This window comes from Colobus angolensis, unplaced genomic scaffold (assembly GCF_000951035.1).
Source record: "Colobus angolensis palliatus isolate OR3802 unplaced genomic scaffold, Cang.pa_1.0 Scaffold170, whole genome shotgun sequence".
NCBI classification, from domain to species: Eukaryota; Metazoa; Chordata; class Mammalia; order Primates; family Cercopithecidae; genus Colobus; species Colobus angolensis.
The window spans coordinates 2,893,158-2,914,303 of record NW_012114822.1 but is presented as its reverse complement, the minus strand read 5'-3'; the positions used below and the strand labels follow the sequence as shown (position 1 = coordinate 2,914,303).

Sequence of the window (21,146 nt, the reverse complement as noted above, 5' to 3'; positions counted from 1 at the left end):
TTGGAGCTTGCCCAGTCCAGCCAGGGCTGCTCCACAGCCTGCACCTGCCTAAACTGTCCCCACACCCCAGGTCCCTGGAACAGCTTTTAGGGGGCCTCAGGGTCTGTCCCATGAGACAAGAGAAGTGTTTGTAGAGAAAGGTCCCACAATAGCTGTGCGACTGGGCAAGGGGGAACCCGGGCCATGCACACCTATACTCCCTGCGGTTTCTGGGGCAGCCAGGGCCCTCCGTGCCCCCAGTGAGCCCTCTGTGGACAGGTTGGCTCCCCCTCCAGGTGGCCCTGGTTATAAATAGGCCACTAGCAGTGGGAGGCCGGCACAGGGCAGCTGCAATCAAGGGTGGTGTTTCTAAACGTCTCGCCTGTGACTCGGGGTGAAACGGTAGAAACGCCACACTTAATTATGGCCACCGAGAGCCATGCCACTTAGAAACACCACAGTTAAGATTGCACACACGGCCATGGAGAGCCATGCCTCTGTCTGGGCCTGGCTCCCCTCAGCCAGCCCAGCTGACCCACTGCCTGCACCAGTGCCTCTGCCCAGCCTCATCTGGCTCTGGGGCAGGTGGGAGATGGCCTCTGATGGCTGCCCTGGGGCCCTGGCTTACTTCCTGCTGTGCTGAGGTCTGCTGCAAAGGGCTTGGTGCCCCTGGGAGGCAGTTTTTAGGTGCCTGGTTTGCCCAAAGCCACACAGATGAGTGGCTGAGCCAGGACTGAACTAGGGAGTCTGATGTGGGGCCCACCTTCAAGTGAAGGATGTGGGTGCTTTGAGGACCTGGTCCCCTCAGTGAGCCCCTGGGCTCAGGCCCCACTGTGGCCAGCCCTGGGCCTTCTGCTTGCTGGGAAGGGTGGCCTCCTTATCACTCTGAACCCAGGGCACCATTCTGGCATGGGTCATGGGTGGAGCTGGGGGCCGAGGCTGGCTGAGGCCAGCCCCAGGGGGCCAAGGGGCAGCGTGGGGTGGCAGAAGCTTCATGTGGCTGAGCTTTTCCCTCCCACCCCCAACCTCCTCCCAGACAGGAAATAAGCCCGTCAGCCGTGACTGGGGCCTGGGACAGATTCCCAAGCTCTTGGCTGGTGTTTCTGCACATCTGGAGCCAAGTCCTTGCTCTCCAGGGGCCAGAGGGAGCCTTGTGCGAGACCGCAGCTGTTGACGGGCCAGTCTTCTACAGGCGGCAGGACAGATGTTGGGGCTTCAGGGACAGACTGAGTCGGGAACATTCTCCCAGATGCCACCTCTGGGCATGCTTGGTTGGAGCCTCCTTTTCAGCCGTGGATGCAGGTGGGGTCCTGGCCCCTGTAGTGGCCTTTGCAGGGCCAGATACACAGATAAACCGTGCTGCACCGATACCTTCACCACACACGTGCTCACAGATATGCAGAGACAGATGCACACACACATGCATAGATACGTCAGTGACACGTATGCCCACAGCTTCACACCGATGGCACTGACACATATTTGTGCTGTCCCTCAGACACCTGCCCTATAAGCCATCCCGGCAGCCTCCTGCCTGAGTGGCTAGGGGAGTTTCCACGTCAGGCACAGGGTCCTGGTGCCAGCTGGGGGGCTCCTTCACACAGGATGTTGGGGTGTCTGGGCAGTTTCTAGCAAGAGGCTGGGTCAGGTTGGGGCTCCCACATGCTGAGCCAGGCCACATTCGGCTCTTCCCACACCATCACCTCTGAGTCTTTCCGAGCAGCCCCACCCTGTTCATAGGAAAGCCACACAGGCTCAGAGCCAGCATCCTCTGCGAGCCAGACCGTGGGGTTGTGGGGTGCTGGCACTCCCACCAGGCAGTGTGGCCCTGAGCCCACATCCTCCCAGCATCAGGGCTGCCTGTGAGGTCCAGGGAGCTGGGGTATCTGGGGCCAGGACACCAAACCAGGGCCCCGTGGGAAATGGGCATTCATAGCCAGCAAGTCACCAGCTGGACACCCATTGGTGTGGTTGTGCCTGAGGTTCTAGGGTACACACAGGTGCTGGGAGGGCTGAGACTGTCCGCGGGAGCCCCCACATCCCAGACCCCCTGGGAAAGCAGCCCCCCAAGACAAATGACTACCCAGGACGCGTGGGTCCAGCCAAGCAGCAGCTTTATTAGTGGTGCTGGGTTCTTCCCACACCCTACAGCGTGCTCGGAAGCATTCCCAAGGGTTTCTGCAGAATGCCTCCCGGCGCTCGGGACAACACTGCGTAGCATTGACACTGGAATGATATAAATAAAGCTTTGGTGTGTTGGTTTGCAGGAGAGAGTACAGGTTAACACTGTGATACGAAAACTTCAGACAATACCAGCTCTCAATGTGAATTGGATTTTTGGCCAAGGGGGGGACTTCTAAGTGACTGGACACTGGGCCCGTTGCCATGGCTACTCGAGGCCCCAGTGGCAGGAGGAGGGAATCTAGGGCTGAGGCTCCGTGTGGCCCTGTCGCTTCGCCTTCATCTGCAGGTACCGCCCTTTGCCTTCCTCAAAGCGCTTCTTCTCGTCCTCGGTCTCGGGCTGTGGACCACACACAGAGACAGGCAGGTTAGGGTCACTGAAGAACCAGTGCCGTGGCCTTGTGACCTCGCCTGGGGCCCCAGCCCTGGTGGGTGCAGAGTACCACGCTCCATGGCCTCCTGGGACTGCCAGGTACGAGACATGGGGCTCATGTCCCACCTTGCTGATGGGCCCACTGACCGGGCTGAATATGCTCAGCCGAGATGCTTTGAGGGGTCGCAGGAGCTACGGGTGGCAGAGCTCCACGGAGGGGACACTAAGGTCATGGCGGGTCAGAAGCAGTCAGTGGAACTGCTGAGCCCTGTGACACCCTCACACCACCTTTCACAGCAGGTGAACTCCAAGCCCAGGGCCTGTTTGCTACTGGACTTTGGTGGAAAATGCACTTAGTAATGAAACACAGGAGCTGAACATAAGTGGCAAGGAAGAGGACCCCGTATTCGCTGCACTCCCAGGGAAAACCAGCTGCACATGGCCACTGCCCCAGAGAGAAGCGGGGAAAGCCAGCTGCACATGGCCACTGCCCCAGAGAGAAGTGGGCAGACGCTGTGCTGCCTGTGGCCTTGAGAAGGCCCCACCCCGTACTGGGAGCAATAGGTCTGCTTTGTGGGGAGGGAGCCCTGTCACGACGCTCTGGACCGTGCACTCAGGAGGCGGCACCTTGGACCCCAGGGACCCCATCTCACGGCTCTGGGGGCAGAGCCAACTGAACAGGCGGGATTTGGCCAAAGACTGGGTTCTGCCCAGGACAGTCCTGGTTCGTGCCTGTTGACCGGCTGTGATTACGAACGGCACCCCCTTTCACTCTAAGTCTTGTGGCCCCTGGGCAGGTGCCACCCCTGGAGTATTAGGTGGTCACTTCTGAGGTCCCATGTGTCTCAACGCCATGTTCTGACTGGCCCCACCCTGGCTGAGAATTCAGGTTTCATGAGCTGTGCTAACTCCTCTGGGACATTTCATCGCGACATTTTGAGGGTGTCTGAAAGCCAAAGAGATGGGGCAGTTGCCCTTCATTTCAGCCACAATGACACCAAACTGTACAGCTATTTTTGGGCCTAAGTGTTTTATAGACAAATGGTATATTGGCAAGAGAGAGCGCAGTCAGTCAGAGGATGTAATGTCAAGTTGTACCAAATGCCTCCTCCCCTCAGCTCTCTCCAACATCGGTCTCTAAATGTCACCAGGTGTAAACTGTCAAAACCTCGCCAGCCTGGAGCCAATAGAATCTTCAGGTATTTAAAGAAATAGGTGGCGCTCCTTGCAGCGGTCCTGGTCCCCCTTTGAAGAGTCTTCGGTGTACACAGGAAAACTGCTTTTCCAAGACACTTTATTGAAGAAGTCCCTCCCGCTGCTACGGTTTGATCTCTGGTTGACTTTTAAAAATAAAATTTGAGGCTATGCAATTTGACCTGAAACAGCCCAGGGAAAATGAAATGTTCTTTCTCAGTTCTAGCAGCACTTCTAAGTGGGCAAGACCCCTGAGATTCCTGGGCCTGGAGGGCACAGAGCCCAGCCCCTGCAGATGACAAGGTCCCCTGAAGACATATATGGCTACATCCTGCTGGGCACAGCTGAAGACTTCTGTGCACACTGAGGCAGAATGTGCTAGATCAGGGATTCTCGAACTTTTAAGTGCATCTGAGTCATCTGCCAGTCTTGTAAATGCAGATTCTGATCTAGTGGGTCTGGGAGCTGAGACTCACTTCTGACAGGATCCCAGGTGACACAAGCTGTGGCCCACGGACCACACCTGTGTAGCAGGGCCCTGCCCCTTCTCCATCTGCCCCTACCCCAAACGGGGGACATCTGAAATGGCCAAGAATGCAAGGTCAAAGCCACCAGGATGGGATCTAGGGGCCTTGTCCTCCCCTTCCCCTGTGGAACTGCTTGGTGATATGGAGGGAAGCTGCAGCTTCCTGTCCACCTGCAGCGGCCAAGGCCGAGGCTCAGCAGAGGAGCAGCTGCCTACAGCCTGGCTTCCTGCCTACCGTGAAGACCCTATAGCAGGCAGAGCAAGTGCTGTGGGGTGGGGGTGGGATCCCAGAGCTGGGAGATGAGGCAACAGGGCCTGGTGGGGTTGGTACTGGGTTCTGCTGGCTTTGGAGTGGCTGTGGCAGCCCTGGGAGCAGGAGAGCCGGGGACAGGCAGGCTGGACCACACCCAGGCACCTCCCAGTCTGAAAGCCTGGCCCCTCGGGTCGGGTCCTCCCTCTAGCTGGTGGAGTATCTGCCCTCTACAGAGAGGAAAGACGGCAAAGAGCTTGGAAAGAAAAAGAATCCTTGAAAGCAGGAGAGAGTGAGCCTGGCCCAGGAGAGGCAGCTGGAGTGAGAAGGGACATAGCTGGAGCCCCCACCCAGCCCACAGGAGCCAGGTCCAGCCCGACGAGGGAACTTCCTGGGAATGTGCAGATGTGGGAGACTGGTGAGAAACTTGTTCCCCAAGTGCCTGAGTCCCCAGCCAAATGCTCTCAGGGACCAGAGGACCAGGAGGGGCCACGGGAAGAGAGGTGGCAAATGGCTCTGCGGAGCCAATGCCACCAGCTTGGGAGCTGTTACCACAGGTGCCCTGGGGACTGGTGGGAATGGCCGTCCAAGGCCAGGGCCCTGGAGAGGGGCTGAGGAAGGAAGGGCTGCCAGGTCGGGAGGTGCCCGCCTCCCTGCTTGTCTGTGTCTACAGATCCTCTGGGCTCCCTCCCCAACTCCACTGGGAGTTGAAGCCTCTCTGATCGTCTGTGCCAGGCAGGTTTGGGGATCTATGCCTCTTACAATAAACAACGTACACTGGGATGAAGGTTCTGAAATGTCTCAAGTCTGTTTAACTTTTGCATTTCTCAAACTGAGCTGGTCAGGGACCCCTTTCATAAGGAACCAAGCTCTGCCCGGCCTCTGGGATGGGCTGCTTCAGGCAGAGGCTTGCCCGCCCTGGGACCCGACCATGCTGTGCGCCCTTCCTGGGATGGTCTCTTCATTCTACCTGGAAACCAGCCCAGCATCCTCAATCCTGGAGCTGGGTGTGAATCCTGATTCACCACTGACTCACACCGACTCCTGCTTTGTAAATGGGCCAATGTCCACCTCACGGCAGGGCTGTGGGGACCAAATTTCTCCCTGCAGCCCATGTTCAACCAGGCATTAAAAACAACACGGTGAAAGCAGCCGGTCACAGGGGGCTGCCTGTCCCCCATTTATACGAGATGTCCAGGAGAGACATATACACAGAGGCAGAAAGTGGATTTGCGGTTGCCTGGGGCTGGGGGACCACTGGCAGCTACGGAGTGGTGCTTCTTTCTGGGGTGATACAATGTTTTGAAATAGACTGTGGTGGGGGATGTCCACCTCTGTGAATAGACGAAAACCTGCTGAATTGTATCCTGTAAGTGGGTGAACAGAACGGCAAGTAATTACATCTCAGTAAAGCTGTTAAAAGAGGAAACCTCCACAGGTGAGAGCTCTCTGTGGTGGGGGAGTGGTCAGGGCTGTCAACGCCTGAGACTGGCCCCAAGCTAATAAGGACACAGAAATTCTTTCTTCTCTTTACTTTTGCATAATTTGACCTTTTCTATAATTAAAAAAAGCTAGAAAAGCAAAAAGCTAACTAGACCTCGATCTAGGAAAACCAGCCCCTCCTTTCTTCCCCGGGCACTAATGATCTCCAGGCCCCAAAGAGACGGGGTCCTGGCTTTACAAGTGGTGGGCTGCGGGCAGAGCTGACGGAGCCGTCCGGGCCGTGCACAGGTGCGATTTTCCCCACTCCCCGCCAAGAGGCACTAAGAGCTAACTCAGGACCATGCTCGAAATGTTCTGGTCCAGTTCACAGGTGTGTGACGGGGCCCTAGGCCCCATGCATGCAGCATGGCCCGAACGGCAGGGAGATCTGCGCCCAAGAGCCGAGAAAACCTCCAGCGCTTCAGATAGCCCAGTCCTCACCTCTGCCAGCCACACACAGCAGTGTCCCCTAACGATCTGGCCTCCATGACCACCTGGGAGTGGAATATGAGTAACTTCCCACAGCTCTCAGCATCTTTACCAGAGATGTGACCACCGCCCTCCAGCCACCGAGAATGTGGGAGGACCACCCAACTCTGGGCCTGCAGAAGGCACTGCAGACGAGAGCCCTCCCGCCCCTTTGCCCCTGCACGGGCTGCGCACCCGGGGCGGGGACTAGAGTGATAAGGGGATATTCTCTGTGCGACCCATGCTTAGGGTGCGGCAGGCTGTGCATATCAGGGTCTTCCTGACAACACCACCAAGCAGCACAGAAATGATGACTGTTCCACTTTTACCAATGAGGAAGTGAAGCAGAGAGGCTGAGTAACTTGCCCAAAGTGGCAGAGCGGGTCAGGGGAGAGCCTCCATTTAAACCTGGGCATGGAGGCCGCCCTCCAGGTCATCCTATGCTGAGGGGCTTTTAGGGGTGGGACTCGTGCATGGGAAGTGAGGAAGGCGATGGACCTGCAGGGTGTCCACGGTGAACCAGGGTCAGGGGCTTCCCTGCCTCCCCTCACCTCACCCTGGCCCTCTTGCTGAGCTTGGCCTCCCCCAGGCAGGGGCCCTCCCCTGCCCTCAGCCATATTATCCGAAACCACTGCAGCTGCTCCCACCCCTCATCAAGCATTCCCAATGCCACAGGCTGAAGGCTGTGGCTGCTCCTCTCATGAGGTCAGTTAATACGCAGCCTGAGGTGGGCACGAGCCCGTGTGCAGGTCATTCTTAGGGTCGGGTCCAGGGAGAAGGAGGAGCCGGTGCCCAGCAATGGGCCACAAGGTGGATCTGATGTGGCCCTGCTGTTTAATATTTGCAGCAAACTCATCAGCCGGGCTCTGCCCTCAGACAAAGTGAATGCTGTCTGATGACGGATGGATGTGTGGGAGCGTGACAGCCTGTGCGGGCCCCATTGCTCTTCCCGTCTCCGGGGATGGTGCTATGTGCTGGATGTTCCAGGCTCTGAGACAGAGTCCAGACCAGCCCAGGAGCCTCAGTGTCACTGGATGGAGTGCCCACCCATGAGCGCTGCCCTCCCAAGGCATGGACAGCCTTCCTCCCTGAGTACCCGGGGCATCCTTCCAGGGTGGAAGTTTATGAAGATGGCAGTCAAGGGCAGGGACGTCCCAGGTGCCTGAGGACCCAGGCTTACCACCCAGAGGGAGGTGGAACAAAGGGAGGCAGGGCGGTGTCTGTCCCATGGTAGGAGGTTACTGGCTCACTGCTGGTGGGCAGCCAGCCTCCCCAGGCCGTGGCTCTGCTAAATAGTTCTCCTACCCGAGTGACAAAGGGGCCACCTTGTCCCGCTGGGTGAGAAGCTGACAGAGCAAGACAGATGTCTCCAGCACAAGGCCCCACCCAGGGCCTGGCCGCTGCCTCCTCGCAGTCATCTCCCTCCACCCAGCAAAGTAAATAAATGCATACGTTGTTGGCTGCTGCTGTTTTTAATGAAGGGTTGGGGGTGGGTGAAGGAGGAGAGAATGCTCTGTGGGAAGACAGATGTCTCTCTCAAGTCCCCGAGGCTGCTGGTGAGGGAAGGACTTGAGCCTCTGGGGTACTGGCCAGTGGTGCCAGCTGCCGGGCACGCACCTGTGGCCTCAGGCAGGCTCCTCTGAGCCTCTGGGGCTCCCCAAGAATATGCCAGAGAGAAAAGATGAGGTGGCAAAGGGAAGCTCAGGGCACATGACCACCGTGTATCCCGGGCACCTGCCTGATGGAAAGGATGGGGCGGCATGGCCAGGAGCAAGACTCTGAGCCCCATGGGCTCAGGGCCAGGTTTGTTCACCTGGAAATAGGAACTCAACAAAGTGACATGGCAACGTGCTTCCTGTGGTGCTGGCGCATGTGAGCTCCTACCTGTGTGTGCACGTGTGTCTGCAGTCCCTGGTGCATGCATGTGTGTCTGCGTGGCGGCCCTGCTGTCCTCACAAATACCCGAGGCCAAGTGCAGCCTGGGGGCTACTCCAAGGACTGCCCTGCTGGTGAGTCGCTGCCCCAAAGGAGGGCTAGATGGCCTGGCGTCGCCTTAAGGCAGCAGGGCCTTTAGGGTGTCATGACCACCCACGGGGACAGAAGTGTGGGGAGGGTCCCAGGGTAGCAGGTTGACAGTACACTCCCTCCCTGGTGCTCAGGGAGCACCGCCTGGCACTCAGCACCAAGCCCCTGGCTCCCCTGCAGCCTGGTGGCTGCCTGGGCCTGGGGTCTGCGTCTTTTTCCTCCCTCCGCTTAGTGCTTCCTAACTGCTGTCTTCTGGGCTCTCTTCCACGGGAGGGGAGCCTGTGGCTTTCAGAGCCGAACGCTGCAAACCAAATGTTGTCCACTTTGCATTTTCTGTGCTTGGAGAACACATATTTGGAACATGGTATGGAGGACGGGTGACTAAGTTCCACCCTCGGTAAAATCAATTGCTTATCCTTTTTGTAATTAATGAATGGTGCAAAAAGCGTTTCCAGTGGTGATATAACAACTTCCTGTAAGCCTGAGGGACACAGACCTTCTTAATTAGGAAGCCATGTAGCATGCCCTCTGCCTGTTATAACAGGAGACAAGAGGGGTCTTGGGATAATCACAAAAGCAATGAAAACATCATTATTGAGGACACTCAGCATGGCCAGGCGACGGGCCCTGTGCATGGAGAAGCCAGCAATGGTGAGCTTAGCACCAGGACCACCAGCCTCACAAGCACCTGTGTCCCAGGCTCTCGCTCCACCTGAGGACCTTGCCTTAGCAGAGCCTGTCTGCCATCCGCTGCGGCCTCTCCCAGCAGCTGCAGGCCTGGGTTCATTACCTCCTCCGCCACACCCACCCAGGACTGCACCAGCCTCCAGCAGAAAGCAGCCGGAAATCTCAAATAATGACATCATCATGGAGAGTCATAAACACCCTCACCAGGGGCTCCCCTCACCCAGCAGCACCTGCTCAGACCCCGAAAGAACTGCCCCTGAGTGGGGCCAAGAAAGGAGGTGTAAAGGCCAACAGGAGGCTGCTGGCGGAGGCAGGGAGATCGTCGCCACAAAGGGGAGAAGAGGCATCAGGACTGGGGCCTGGGTGGTGGCCTCTCAGGAGCCCCTCTTGCAGGCATGGAGTGCCGCGGTCCCGGCACGCTCGGCTCAAGGCTCCTGTGCCGGGAGTGTGGACATGGCGGTCCCCACCCTACAACACCAATAATGATCACAGCTGCCACCTGCTGAGTGCCCACTGTGGGCCAGGCCTGCGCCAGAAGCCGCATGCTCACGGCACACCTCTGCTCTGCGAGTGCCCACTCTGTGCTATGCCCTGTGGAGCCCTTCCTGTCCTGCTGGAGGCCAGCACTGTGCCTGGACACAGCAGGGGCACAGGAGGCATTTGCTGGATGGATGGATGGATGGATGGATGATGATCAAACAAATGAAGATCAGATCAAACAGCCTTAATTCTAAATAGGGATGGTCTTTAACAATTCAAAACCAGTACTTCTGCTTAATCAACACTGGCATCATCTGTCCCCAACAAATTCCAGGGGGCTCAGACCATGGAGGGTCTGAACAGGAGCCTGCAACAGCGACAAAGGTGAGATGGGAGTGTCCAGCACACCTAGGCTTGGCCATCCCACTGGAGATGGGCCAGCTCTATGGCCATGCTGGGGACTTGCTTCTGATCCTGCACACACAGGCAGGGAGGCCTCTGCATCATTTCTACCACCATGTGGGGCCCAGGGCCTGTTTCTTCCTGCACCTTTGCTGGCAGGGCTCAGACGTGTGTCTGGCCGCAAAGTGCCTTTGCCAGGGCACTCCACACTCCTTGCTGAGAGTGCCAAGTGGGCGGCCTCCAGCCCCCGGATACTCCAGGCATGAGCTTGCCCTGCTGAAACACTCCAAGTCCCGTGGCCAGGACCTCATGTGAGCCCAACAACCCTTCCAGACCTCGCTGACAGGCTTCTCGCTCACCTTCCGCAGCATCCTGGGTCTAGCTGGGATGCTCCCTCGATTCATTGAACCCTCTGGAAATCCCACCCACGGGCTTCTCCTGGTACAGCCACCCTCCTGGCAGTGCTCACAAATCTGACAGCAGAGGGGACAGAGAGGCCCCAAGGCTCCACCCCACACTCTGTTGTATGCCCCCCAGGCCTGGCTCTGAGCAGAGCCTTCTGTAAACCTTCATGGGGAGAACATGAGCAGCTCACCATGCCCAGGTGGGTTTTTTTTAACCCCCTACAGCCGGTTAGGCCGAGGTGGCATCAGAAGAGCTGCCTACCAGTGCTGCTCAGAAGGGCCAGTGTGTGACTGTCTGGACATAGTGGATCTTTCAGAGATACGTGCAGGGCAGAAATATGAAAGGTGGCTGGAGAAAGAGTCTGGGCTCAGGCAGAGGGAAGGCAAGAGCCAGGCTGGAGGAGAAGGCTGCATGCTCTCATCTGCGCCAACCTCCTTCTCGGTACCCATGCCTCGGGTTCTAGGCACGTGGGGCTCACCGGCCACTGGATGTTCCCAAGCACTAACCAATGAGGTGACAGGAGCAGCTTCAGGATGCACTTATTTTCCCATCACAAGACTGACTCCCGCTAAACGCAGGCAAAAGGAACAGAGAGCAGGACACTGGATTCTGAGCCTCATGAATATTCTAGTCCATGACTCACGCCTGTGGGCTGGCAGCAAGGTGGGGGCGGGAGGGGGGCAGGGCTGCCCTCACTAATGGCCAAACGCGGCAGGCGGCTCACCAAGCCCTTCCAGGAACACACCGTCAACCTTCTGCACTCCAGTAACAGCTGAATTTCCTAAATTAGTCAGCAATTAAAAAATTATTCCAAAAGTTCAATCTTGGCCAAACAAACAAAGGAAGCAGGTGTAAGAGCCCGCACACTGGCGAGGCAGTGCCCATCCCAGAGCGAGTGCACAGAGGCTGCGCGCGGCCACCACACAGTGCTTCCGCCCACTCTTTTGCTCCTGAAATTCTCTGGGAGTAGGTGCAGCCCCTCCCTGCCTGCAGGAGCCTGTGGCAATGGGGTGTCCAGGATGTTGAGGCAGCAGAGACCCTAGGGCCCTGCTCATGACCAAGGCCCCACGTGGGGACCTCTCTCTCTGTCCTACATCCTGGGACCACACCTCTCTTCTTGTCCCGGCCCGGCCTGAGCACAGTCAAGAATGGCCATCTCTGCTCCTGAGGCTTCTTCGAGAGGAATGGGGCCCATGCCAGGACCCCAGGCCCCTCTGCACACCGTGCCTGGGGTCAGGCAGGTCCTGCAGGTGTGGAGCGGCGGCCACCACCATGGAAAGCCTTGCCCCATGCTTCCTCCTAAGTGCAAAGGGGCGAGGGATCTTCCAGCGACAGCATCACTGAGGCGGCTGGGAGAGGGGATTTGGGGCAACAGCCTGGCAACAGCTCAAGACAGCCACAGCCAAGAGGCATCTCCAGCCTGCCCTGTCTGCAGCCCCCACATCGGTGCGTCACAAAGCTGTGGCCCTCAGCACTGCATGGTAGACAACTTCCAGAAGGCTGCAGAGGGCCTTTCAACTGACTTCAGCCCTGGGGCCCATCCTGCCCCTCCGGCTGGACAGCAGGTCAAACAGTACCCTCCCTCCAGACGCTCTGGCCCATGCCATGCTGTCCTCTCGGCTGGCGCGGGGCTTACCGGGCCCCTGCACTCATGCAGGTGAATCAGCTGAGGCCGGGAGAAGGAGCTCATGGGGCAGCAGCAGAAGTGAGGTGGGTGCCATGTTCCAGAGCCTTCTGAAAGTTGTGTGGGTCTGTGCTGAGGCCACGCCTCACATAAGGCCCCAGGAGAGGCAAAAGGATCAAACTGGAGTGGAAAACTTTCGCACTAAAATGTGCCATAACCTCCACACTTCACAGTGGCCTGCGGAGGTTCAGTCACCTGCCCAGCACTGGTCCTGAGATCATCTGGGGCTGAAGCAAAGGCCCTGGGCTGAGCGCGGTAGGCGTGGTGTGGGCGGGCGGTACGGTGCGGGTGGGCGGTACGGTGCGGGTGGGCGGTGCGGTGCGGGTGGGCAGCATAGTGTGGGTGGGCAGCATAGCGTGGGTGGGCAGCACGCTGGGACTCCCAGGGTTTAGGTTCTCGCACAGCAGGGTTCTCAGGCGGGGCTCCTCCCAGGACCCCGCAGTAGGGCCTGGCTGGGAGAAAGTACAGTGGCATCGACAACGGCAGCAAGCGGCCCCCTTTCCCAGGCAGTGAGGTCCCAGATGGGCCTGTTGGCCATGCGGCCCCGGACGAGTGACTCCCTGCCTGGCGCCCCTCCTGTCTGGGGACAGGAAGCAGACGCACCAGCTCCCAGAGGCGTTGGCATTCCCTGAAGGCTCCGGCTTCGATGACCTCACCCAGGCACCACCCAAGAGGAAGCCTCCCCGACCCTCCAGTCCCTTGCCCACCCAGGAGACAGGCAGCAGCCTCCGCATCCAGTTGCCCTGTCTTCCTAACCGGAAAGCAACCCTGTTGACGACGGCCTCTGGCCTGGGGGGACCCCTCAACATGAAGCTGCCCGAGGGTCTCGGGGGCTCTTCCAGGTTGGGGCACATCAGAGTGAACAAAGCTCAAAAGTGTGCATTTTCCCTGTTCTTGGAACTCCCCTGGCTATGCATGAGGCAGCTCTAAAAGGCAAGGTAAAGATGGCCACACCTAGGCCAGGCACAGTAGCTCACACCTGAAATCCCAGCACTTTGGGAGGCCGAGGCAGGTGGATCACGAGACCAGCCTGGCTGACATGGTAAAACCCCATCTCTACCAAAAATACAAAAACTAGAAAGTAATGGTGGCGGGCGCCTGTAATCCCAGCTGCTCGGGAGGCTGAGGCAGGAGAATCGCTTGAACCCGGGAGGCAGAGGTTGCGGTGAGCCGAGATCACGCCACTGCACCCCAGCCTGGGTGATAGAGTGAAAAAAACCAAAAAACGAAAAAAAAGATGGCCGCACCCACCTTCCTTATTGCTTCCCACTTCCATCCAGAAAACATTTCAGTGGCTAAAGACTGAGGCTCGGAGTCCTGGCCTGGCCACCTCGGGAGACCCTGTGAGATGGGCTCGCTGCAGTTTGGAAGCCTCTGCTTTGCAAAGACCCTACCCTGCGTCATGTGGCTGCACAGCTGGAGCCTTGGCTAATCTGGGGACACGTCCCCTCCCCAGTGTGCCTGGGGAAGCAATGGGGTCATGGCGCTCACTCAGCCCTGACAGCCATGGTGTACCTGGAACAGGCTACATACAGGCTTCTCCCTGGTCAGGGGCCTGGGCGAGCCCCGCACCCCGCCCTGTCTATACCTCCTCCTCAGGCTAGGACCCACAAGCTCTCAGCCCTAACTCCCTGGTTCTGTAGAGGCTACAATGCCCACACCTGCAAGAATCAGAGGCAAGTACCGCCCTCACCTGAGGTGCCAGGGACGTCCTCTGCTTTAGCAGACATACGGGCTCTGACCCTGCCGCAGGCTGAAAAACCTTCCCACATCTGTCTGCTGCCGCCTGCCTCCTGCTGTCCCTCCCCACAGGTCACTTCTCCAGCCCCCGTCTGCCCAAGGTCAGAGGGCACTGCCACCAGGAGGCCTGGCCTCACCCGCTGAGTTGGCCTCTTCTAATATAAGACAGGGAAGTGCTGGCAGCTGCCCTGAGCGGATGCAGCAGCCCCCAGCATAAAATATTCATGGCGATGCAACTCCAAGCAGAGAGGCTGCATCCGTGTCAGCCAGGCCCTGGGGAAGGGAGCTAAAAATAGACAGGAGGCTGAAGAAAGCTGACATGGGGATGGGGGAGGCGACTGGGAGTAGGAGGAGGGGCCGCCGGGGCACATCTGGAGGGACGGAATGCACAGCAGGTTCACCGCACACAGCACACACGTGCTCCCAGCCCAGAACTCGCGCTCATGTGGGCCATCCCCAAGTGAGAGCTGCAAATCCCTCTCCGGGCAGCCTGCCCCGCCAGTGGCTATTTTTATCGACATCAACACTGACATTCGTGGGCCACAGGGCACCTCAGTGAAGAATCAAAGACCATCTTTAATGAGTGAGAAATAACAGCCTGGATCAACATGACGCGGCCACACAGGGGATGGGTCGCCATTCCCTCCATTCAAGCCGGTGCCCTTCCCTGCCCCTCTGCAGCCCTTTCCCCCAGGGCCAGCCCTCCTCCTGTACTCTGACCCACTCCAGGGTATGGAGTTCTGGAAGGGGCAGCCCCAGGACTGCTCCCCAGCTGGCTCTGGGAAGGTCACAGGCCCGGCCCCAAAAGCCTCCGTTACCTCAGTCTGCTCTCCACACGAGGCTGGACTCCCTTGGGTTGGACTCTATAGGGAGTAGGGGACGTGAGGCACAGAGGTCTCCTCCCAGAGAGCCCACGGATCGCTGGCCCCTCATAGTCACTGCACTGGCCTCCCTGAACCAGCCAAGTGCTGGGGTTGGTGCAGGTGGTCCTGCCCCCACACCCAGTGTGCAGCCGGGAGAGGGAACCGTCATTGGTGGGCAAATACCAACCACACCTGCAGCCGCTGCCAACCTGGGAGGGTGCCACCCACTATCAGCTTTGAGGGGCTGCTATTGGGAGACCCCCCAGGGCACCCCATCAACCTGTACTGAAGCCTGTTCAAAGCACAGGTGACCCAGACCCTCCTCTATTTTACGTTCATATGCGAGAGCCCCACAGACTCCCACCAGCTCTCTCTCCCCAACCCTGCCCCGTCCTAGCCAGGTGGCCTCGGGTGTGTCACTGTCCCCAAGCTCCCCCATTACAGACAGTGGCTCTGCCTTCGGCCCTCGCCGTTCCCTTCACCTGAACGGTCCCCACAAGACAGCTCCTGCCCTTCTTCCCTGAGGCTTTCCTTGGGAAGGAACTTATTTAAAATTGCACCTGTGCCCCCGCGCAGACTCCGATCCCTTCATTCCCTGCTTTCCTCTTCGTGACCCCGGACACCATTCAACTTCCTCTATCTTCACTGCTCGTTTACTCCTCCCTCTGAGAGGGTGTGAGGCCCCAGGGAGGGCAGGTAAACAGCAGCAGACAACGAAGGCCCCCCATCTTCACCCACCCCAAGGGTTGGGTACTGTGTCCATCACCACCGTACCGATGTGGAAACCGAGGCGCACAGAAAGTGGGTGTCTAAGCCCACATAGCTAGTAAGTTTAGAGCTCTGGCTGACCCGGGCTGCCGAGTGCCTGCTCCTGGACAGGTGAGCCCGACAGTCCACGCAGCGTCCACAGTGCGGGGATGCTGGGAGGGGGTCTGGAGTGGCAATGCTTCTCTAGAGCGGTTGTGGGTGCCCTTCTAAGGAAAAAATGTCTGAGAAATGCTGTAGCTCCAGGAGGGTCTGGGGAAGGGTGGCCCAGATGGGAGCAGCAGGTGCACAGGCACCGGGTGGGAGTGAGCTTGCTGCACCCACACCCAGGGCATGCAGGGGCCACCGTGCATTTCGGTGCGAGACAGAGCGACTCGGATTTTGATGACCAGTTCCCTAGGCTGCAGGGAAGGGTCAGACTGAGAGCACCAGGAACGGAGGAGGGAGCAGCTGGGGATTGAGCAGGGGGCCCATGGGGACGGGGCAGTAAGAGCTGTTAGGGAGAGAGGAGCAGAATGGCACTTGGTGGGCGTGGGCATGGGGGCAGTGGGGAGGAGCCAGCTGGGTTCCCAGATTTCCAGAGCAGCACAGAGGCGGAGAGGGAGTTTTTTGCAGGGGGGGATAACGAGTTTCATTCGGGACAAACTATCTGAGATGCTCTCGGAAACCCTGTTGAGGGGCAGCACTGGCCAGGTCAATTTGGGAGTCAACACGACACACAGGCGATGCTCGAGGCACAGGCCACGGATCCGACCACCCCAGGAGAGAAGGCCACAGGCTAGGACCTGTCAAAGCCAAGGGTTAGGGGACTGTGTGGTGGCCAGGGAGGCCGGAGTGTCCCTACAGACACTACACGGTCCCCTGTCCAGGGAGCAGAGCCTTCACTGAGGGCCTGGCCAGCTGTGCTACAGCCAGGGAGTGGACAGCAGACAGGGCGTGTCCTTGTGTCTATCCACGCTGCCAACAGAGGGAAGACAGAACCGGCAAAGTTCGTCCAGGAGGCAGGAAGAGGTAGAGAGCGGGGAAGGAGAGAGCTTCAGGGATGTGCCTGGGTCGGGTGGGGGGATTCAGCATCAGGACAGAGAGCAGCCATGCTGAAAAGCATCACGGGAGGGGCGCCAGGTCCATCAGAATAGACCAGAGCGGGCCCGGGTGGGAGTGGAGCCCATACTTCATGGCTGAGAAGAGCAGGCAGGTTTAGAGAAGGCGTGTCCAAGGTGGAAGGAGAACCAGACACAGGGCTGAAGGTCAAGGACAGAGGAGGCCGGAGCCTCACAGCAGGGTCAGGGGCTGAGGAACGACTGCAGACCAGCCCAGGCGACATGGAGGGAGGACGCCATCCTGCCAAGGGCCGATGAGCGGCACGGTGGGCCGGGGCAAGGCGGGTAGGCTTACAAGTAAATGGGGAGGGGTGGGGGCAGATGAAGGAGAAAGGAGCAGGCAACAAAGCAAGCCCTGACGGGGCAGGAGGGTGGCAGCCTAGGGTACTTTGCCATAGAAGAGGCTGTGGGGCTGGAGGCATGGAGCAGTCCTCCCACCAGAAGGGGAGCGTGCCTCGTAAGCCACAAGTCGGAGAGGGGCCTGGTCACGAGAGTGGCGCAAGGGTGGGTCACAGGCACTGTGTTAGTGCTGAAGGGGCCACCCACCACTCACTTTCCTTCCTTTCAGCCTGGCCGAGTCCTCATCCTTCAAGTCTAGCTTCACCATCAGCACCTCGACACAGCCCACCCAACCTGGGAGAGGCAGCAAAGAGCTGGCCTGGAGTTGGCAGGGGAGGGTACTCGCTGGGTCTGAGAGCTCACATACCACGTCTGGCGCTGCCACCATGGGCCCTGGTGAGGCCTGACCTCCTCCACACCAAGAAGGGGCAGAGCTGGGAGAGGGGCTTAGAGGGGCCTCAGCCTCAATTGGGAAACAAGGCAGCTGGGGCCACTGGGCGACCTTCCTCGGGGAGGAATGGGTTTTCAATGCTTGTTTACTCCAGAGGATTTCAATGAACTCTCGTCTCTGGGAGGCTGAGCAGCAAATGCTCGCAGATCTAGGTGGGGAGCAGACACCGCGGGGGCAGGGGCCTCGAGAACCTCTGGAATCGGGGTCAGCCTCCCAGGGCTGTGGTGCCTGCCTGGCCATTTCCATGAGAGCGCCAGCTCCCAACAGGCCTGCGGGCACCCCCCGCCCCGCAGCTGCTCTGCTCCCCCGAGGGGCAGGAAGCTCCTACGGCTCTGCTTTCCTCTTGCTCCCCTCAGTGACAGACACAAGAGCTAGTTCAAAGAGAAATCAGGACCAGCCCAAAGGCTGCAGAGCCCCTGGGGTTGGCCAGGATGGGGAACCTCTGCTCTTATGACAGAGACAGGGAAGCTGCGACTCTGGGCTGCGCGAACCCTTCCAATGTCTGTGACCCCGTAGAGTCCATGCCAGGCGGAGAACTACCAGTTCTCAAACATGGTGGAGCTCAAAGGATGTGGAAACCTCGGGGCAGCCCCCATGAGCAAGTGCGTGTGGCCCGGCACACACCCACCCCACCTGCCCTACCTGAGGAGAAAGGCCAAGGCGCTGGGACCCTCGGCCCAGAGCCCACCAGCCTGGCTTGGTCTCACCGGGCAGGACCTGCGGGCCAGGGCCACCTGGAGGGAGCCCACCCCTCCAGCTTCCCAGCAGGCCCTTCGGGAGGGGATGGGGGACCCATGACACAGTCCTCATCCCCCTCCAGCATTTGTACACCACGCTAGTGAACCCTGAAGCGCCACACTGAAGAGGCGACCTGGATGCCCAGGCAGCAGTCATGCTAAGGCACTCGTAAAAGGGTCTGTCTCTCTTGTCCAGTCTGCCCAGCCCCACCCCACGGGCCCTGGGAGTACAGCCCAAAGGCCTCCCCGCTGGTTATGAGGCGTTCCTTCTCAAGGCCTCACTGGATCAGACCCGCAGCCTGAGGTCACGGGTCCAGGCAGTGGCCAGGCCCAGCCCCACTCTGACCCCTACTGACAAGACAGGACTCATGCAGGCACAGATTCCCCCTGGAGGCCCAAGCACAGGAACCCAAGGGCTGCCTGGCAGGGAGGGGCCGCCATTTCAAGGACGTGCACTCACCACGAGCTGGGGCACGGGCAGTGACCTGCCCTCCTGGCTCAGCGACACGTAGGTGAAGAAGGCACTGGCGGCCCGGTAGCGCTTCTGAGAGCTGTCCACAACAGGGTCGGCGTCCACCAACACCTCGATCTCCATGGACTTATTGCTCGTGAAGGTCATGCGTCCCGAGATGGTGATGACACAGCCTGTGGAGAAGGGAGGGCAGGGGTCAGGGCGGCCTCCATCCCACGGCCGGGTGGGGACATTGGCGTTTCTGTGGCCAGCAGGCAGACACTTGGTTAGGGGAAGCAGTGGGTTGGCTGACTACCAGATGTTCAAATAAGAGAATATTAGAATGTGTCGTTAGTTGCCCGGGATTGTTTATCTTTCTAGTGAGCAGGTTTATCTATGCAAAAACTCAGCACTGAAAGATTTTGGTGGCCATGAGTTCGAGCCCCCACACAGGCAGGCTCTTCCCCGGCCGGGAGTGGCAGCACCTGCCGAAAGGCTTCTAGAGCCACTGTGCCCCCACCAGGGGAGGCCGCAGCCTGCCTTCCAGGAGCCCTGGGTGTCAGCTGGCTCTGCCCTTCCTTAGGTCAGGGTCAAATCTGCAACCCGCACTGTCCATTCGCTGGCCTTGCTGGTGCCCACCGGAGCCACAGCTGCCCCACTACACTGCTCCAAGCACCAAGACAGAACCTTATATCACCTTCCACAGCCACTCCCACCCTCAGGGGCTCTGGTGACACAGCGCCACAGGGCAGCTGCCCTTGCCCCTTGCTGGGATTGAATCGTATGTGACTGCATGCCAAGCCTCCCTTCTGGCCCCACTAGTTTCGCCCACGGGACCAGAGCTTCCTCCTCTGGCCTGTTGGATGCCACACCCCTTGGCCAGAGTCCTCCATGCTCAAAGCACCAGCCCCATTTCTCTGTGAATCATGACGAAGTCCAAAGTTACCAGTTCCCATACATTGTCCCTGTGTCCCTCTCTCCCCCTCAACCTTAACCAACCTCTCTGTAGGCCCCACGCTCCCCGGGGCACGACAGTCCATCCTGGCAGAAGCTTCCTGACTCAGAGCTGCTCTTCTGCCCCCGCCACCCTCCCCGGTATGCGCTCCGTCCTCCCACCTGGCCTCGACATAATCCCTTAATCTCAGGGAGCGCAGCTCTTCCCTATAGGCAGGCATGAGGCACCCTGCCAGGGGGATAGCTACGGGACGGAAGGACTCAAGCCAAGAGCTGACCTGGGGCCCCAGGAAGGTGTCCCCATCGACGTCACTGGCCACCAGGCTGCAGAAACCCCCAGGGACTTCTGGGGCAAGTGCTGCCCTGTGGTCAGAATGTCCTCCCAGGCGGCCCAGCACGGCCTCTATTCTGGGTCAGGCTCAAGGAAATCCCTGCCTGACTCTGGCTGCTGGGACTTGCTCCCCAGGAAATAGATCTGGCTTCAGGGACCTTTTATCGTGGCCCCTGGAACCCCCAGTGCCCTCGCTCCACCGAGACTGGCCTCAAAAGGCGGGTTTAGAGACCCAGAGTGAGAAAGCGGCCAGGTGGTGGCTGTTGGGGGGCGGTTAGCAAGTCAGAGGCAAGAGCGGTTATTCCATGTTAAAAAGTATCAGAACGATCCAAGCTACATTCAACTTCATACTTACAGGGAACGCTTCGTGCCAGTGCTGGGAGAGGAGGAAGGAGCTGTGTGGTCAGCGCCAGCAGGCATTACGTGAGCTGTAAGGTATAGAGTCCCATGCAAAGCGCCTGCAGTCACAACACACACCCTGGGAGGAGGTCAGGCTTCTAGCTAAGGAGCTAGAAGTTTCAACGGGTCAGCCCTGAGGGTCTCCCAGTATCTCTCCCTTCTTCCCCACATGCCCAGCCCACATCCCTCACCAACAACCATGTATCACACTTGGGAGTCACAGACCAAAAAGCAGGAACAAGCCCTTTCCATGAGCAGAAACCAACAAGAACTTCCCTGAGGCCACAGGGTCACACACTGGGGCCACCCATGAGCGTGGTGCCTGCAGGAGGGCAGGTTCCAGGGGTCTTCAAACACTGGCTCTTAGTTTTGAGGAGCAACAGAAAACGTGCTTTTGTTTTTGAAGCGGAGTCTCACTCTGTTGCCCAGCCTGGAGTGCAGTGGCACGATCACAGCTCACTGCAGCCTCTGTCTCCCAGGTTTAAGCAACTGTCATGCCTGTCACTTAAATAGCTGGGATTACAGGTGTGCACCACCACACCCCGCCTAGTTTTGTATCTTTGGTAGAGATGAGGTTTTGCCTTGTTGACCACGTTGGTCTAGAACTCCTGGCCTCAAGTGATCCATCTGCCTTGGCCTCCCAAAGTGCTGGGATTATAATCAGGTGTGAGCCACTTTGCCCGGGCTCCAAAAACATGCTCTTGATGTTACCCACGAAGACCCCTCCTTGGCCACCACTGCCATAGCCAGATCCTGGCTGCTCATGGCATAATTGCTGTGTTAGAAATCTGAAGAGCCGGGCGCAGTGGCTCAAGCCTGTAATCCCAGCACTTTGGGAGGCCGAGACGGTCGGATCACGAGGTCAGGAGATCGAGACCAT

The 21,146-nt window shown here is 58.8% G+C and overlaps 1 protein-coding gene across 3 annotated transcripts in view; it reads right to left on the bottom strand.

Moving 5' to 3' along the window:
- Positions 1-2,076: 2,076 nt before the first annotated feature.
- The window catches only part of ACOT7 (acyl-CoA thioesterase 7), a 135,067-nt gene continuing 115,997 nt past the window's right edge, over positions 2,077-21,146 (bottom strand). For all 3 annotated transcript variants that reach the window (XM_011938277.1, XM_011938278.1, XM_011938279.1), the window contains exons 8-9: positions 18,592-18,776; positions 2,077-2,500 (exon numbers count right to left, since the gene is read on the bottom strand). In XM_011938277.1, the coding sequence (XP_011793667.1) occupies positions 2,402-2,500; positions 18,592-18,776 (284 nt within the window). In that variant the 3' untranslated portion in view covers positions 2,077-2,401. The remainder of the gene's footprint in view (positions 2,501-18,591; positions 18,777-21,146) is intronic.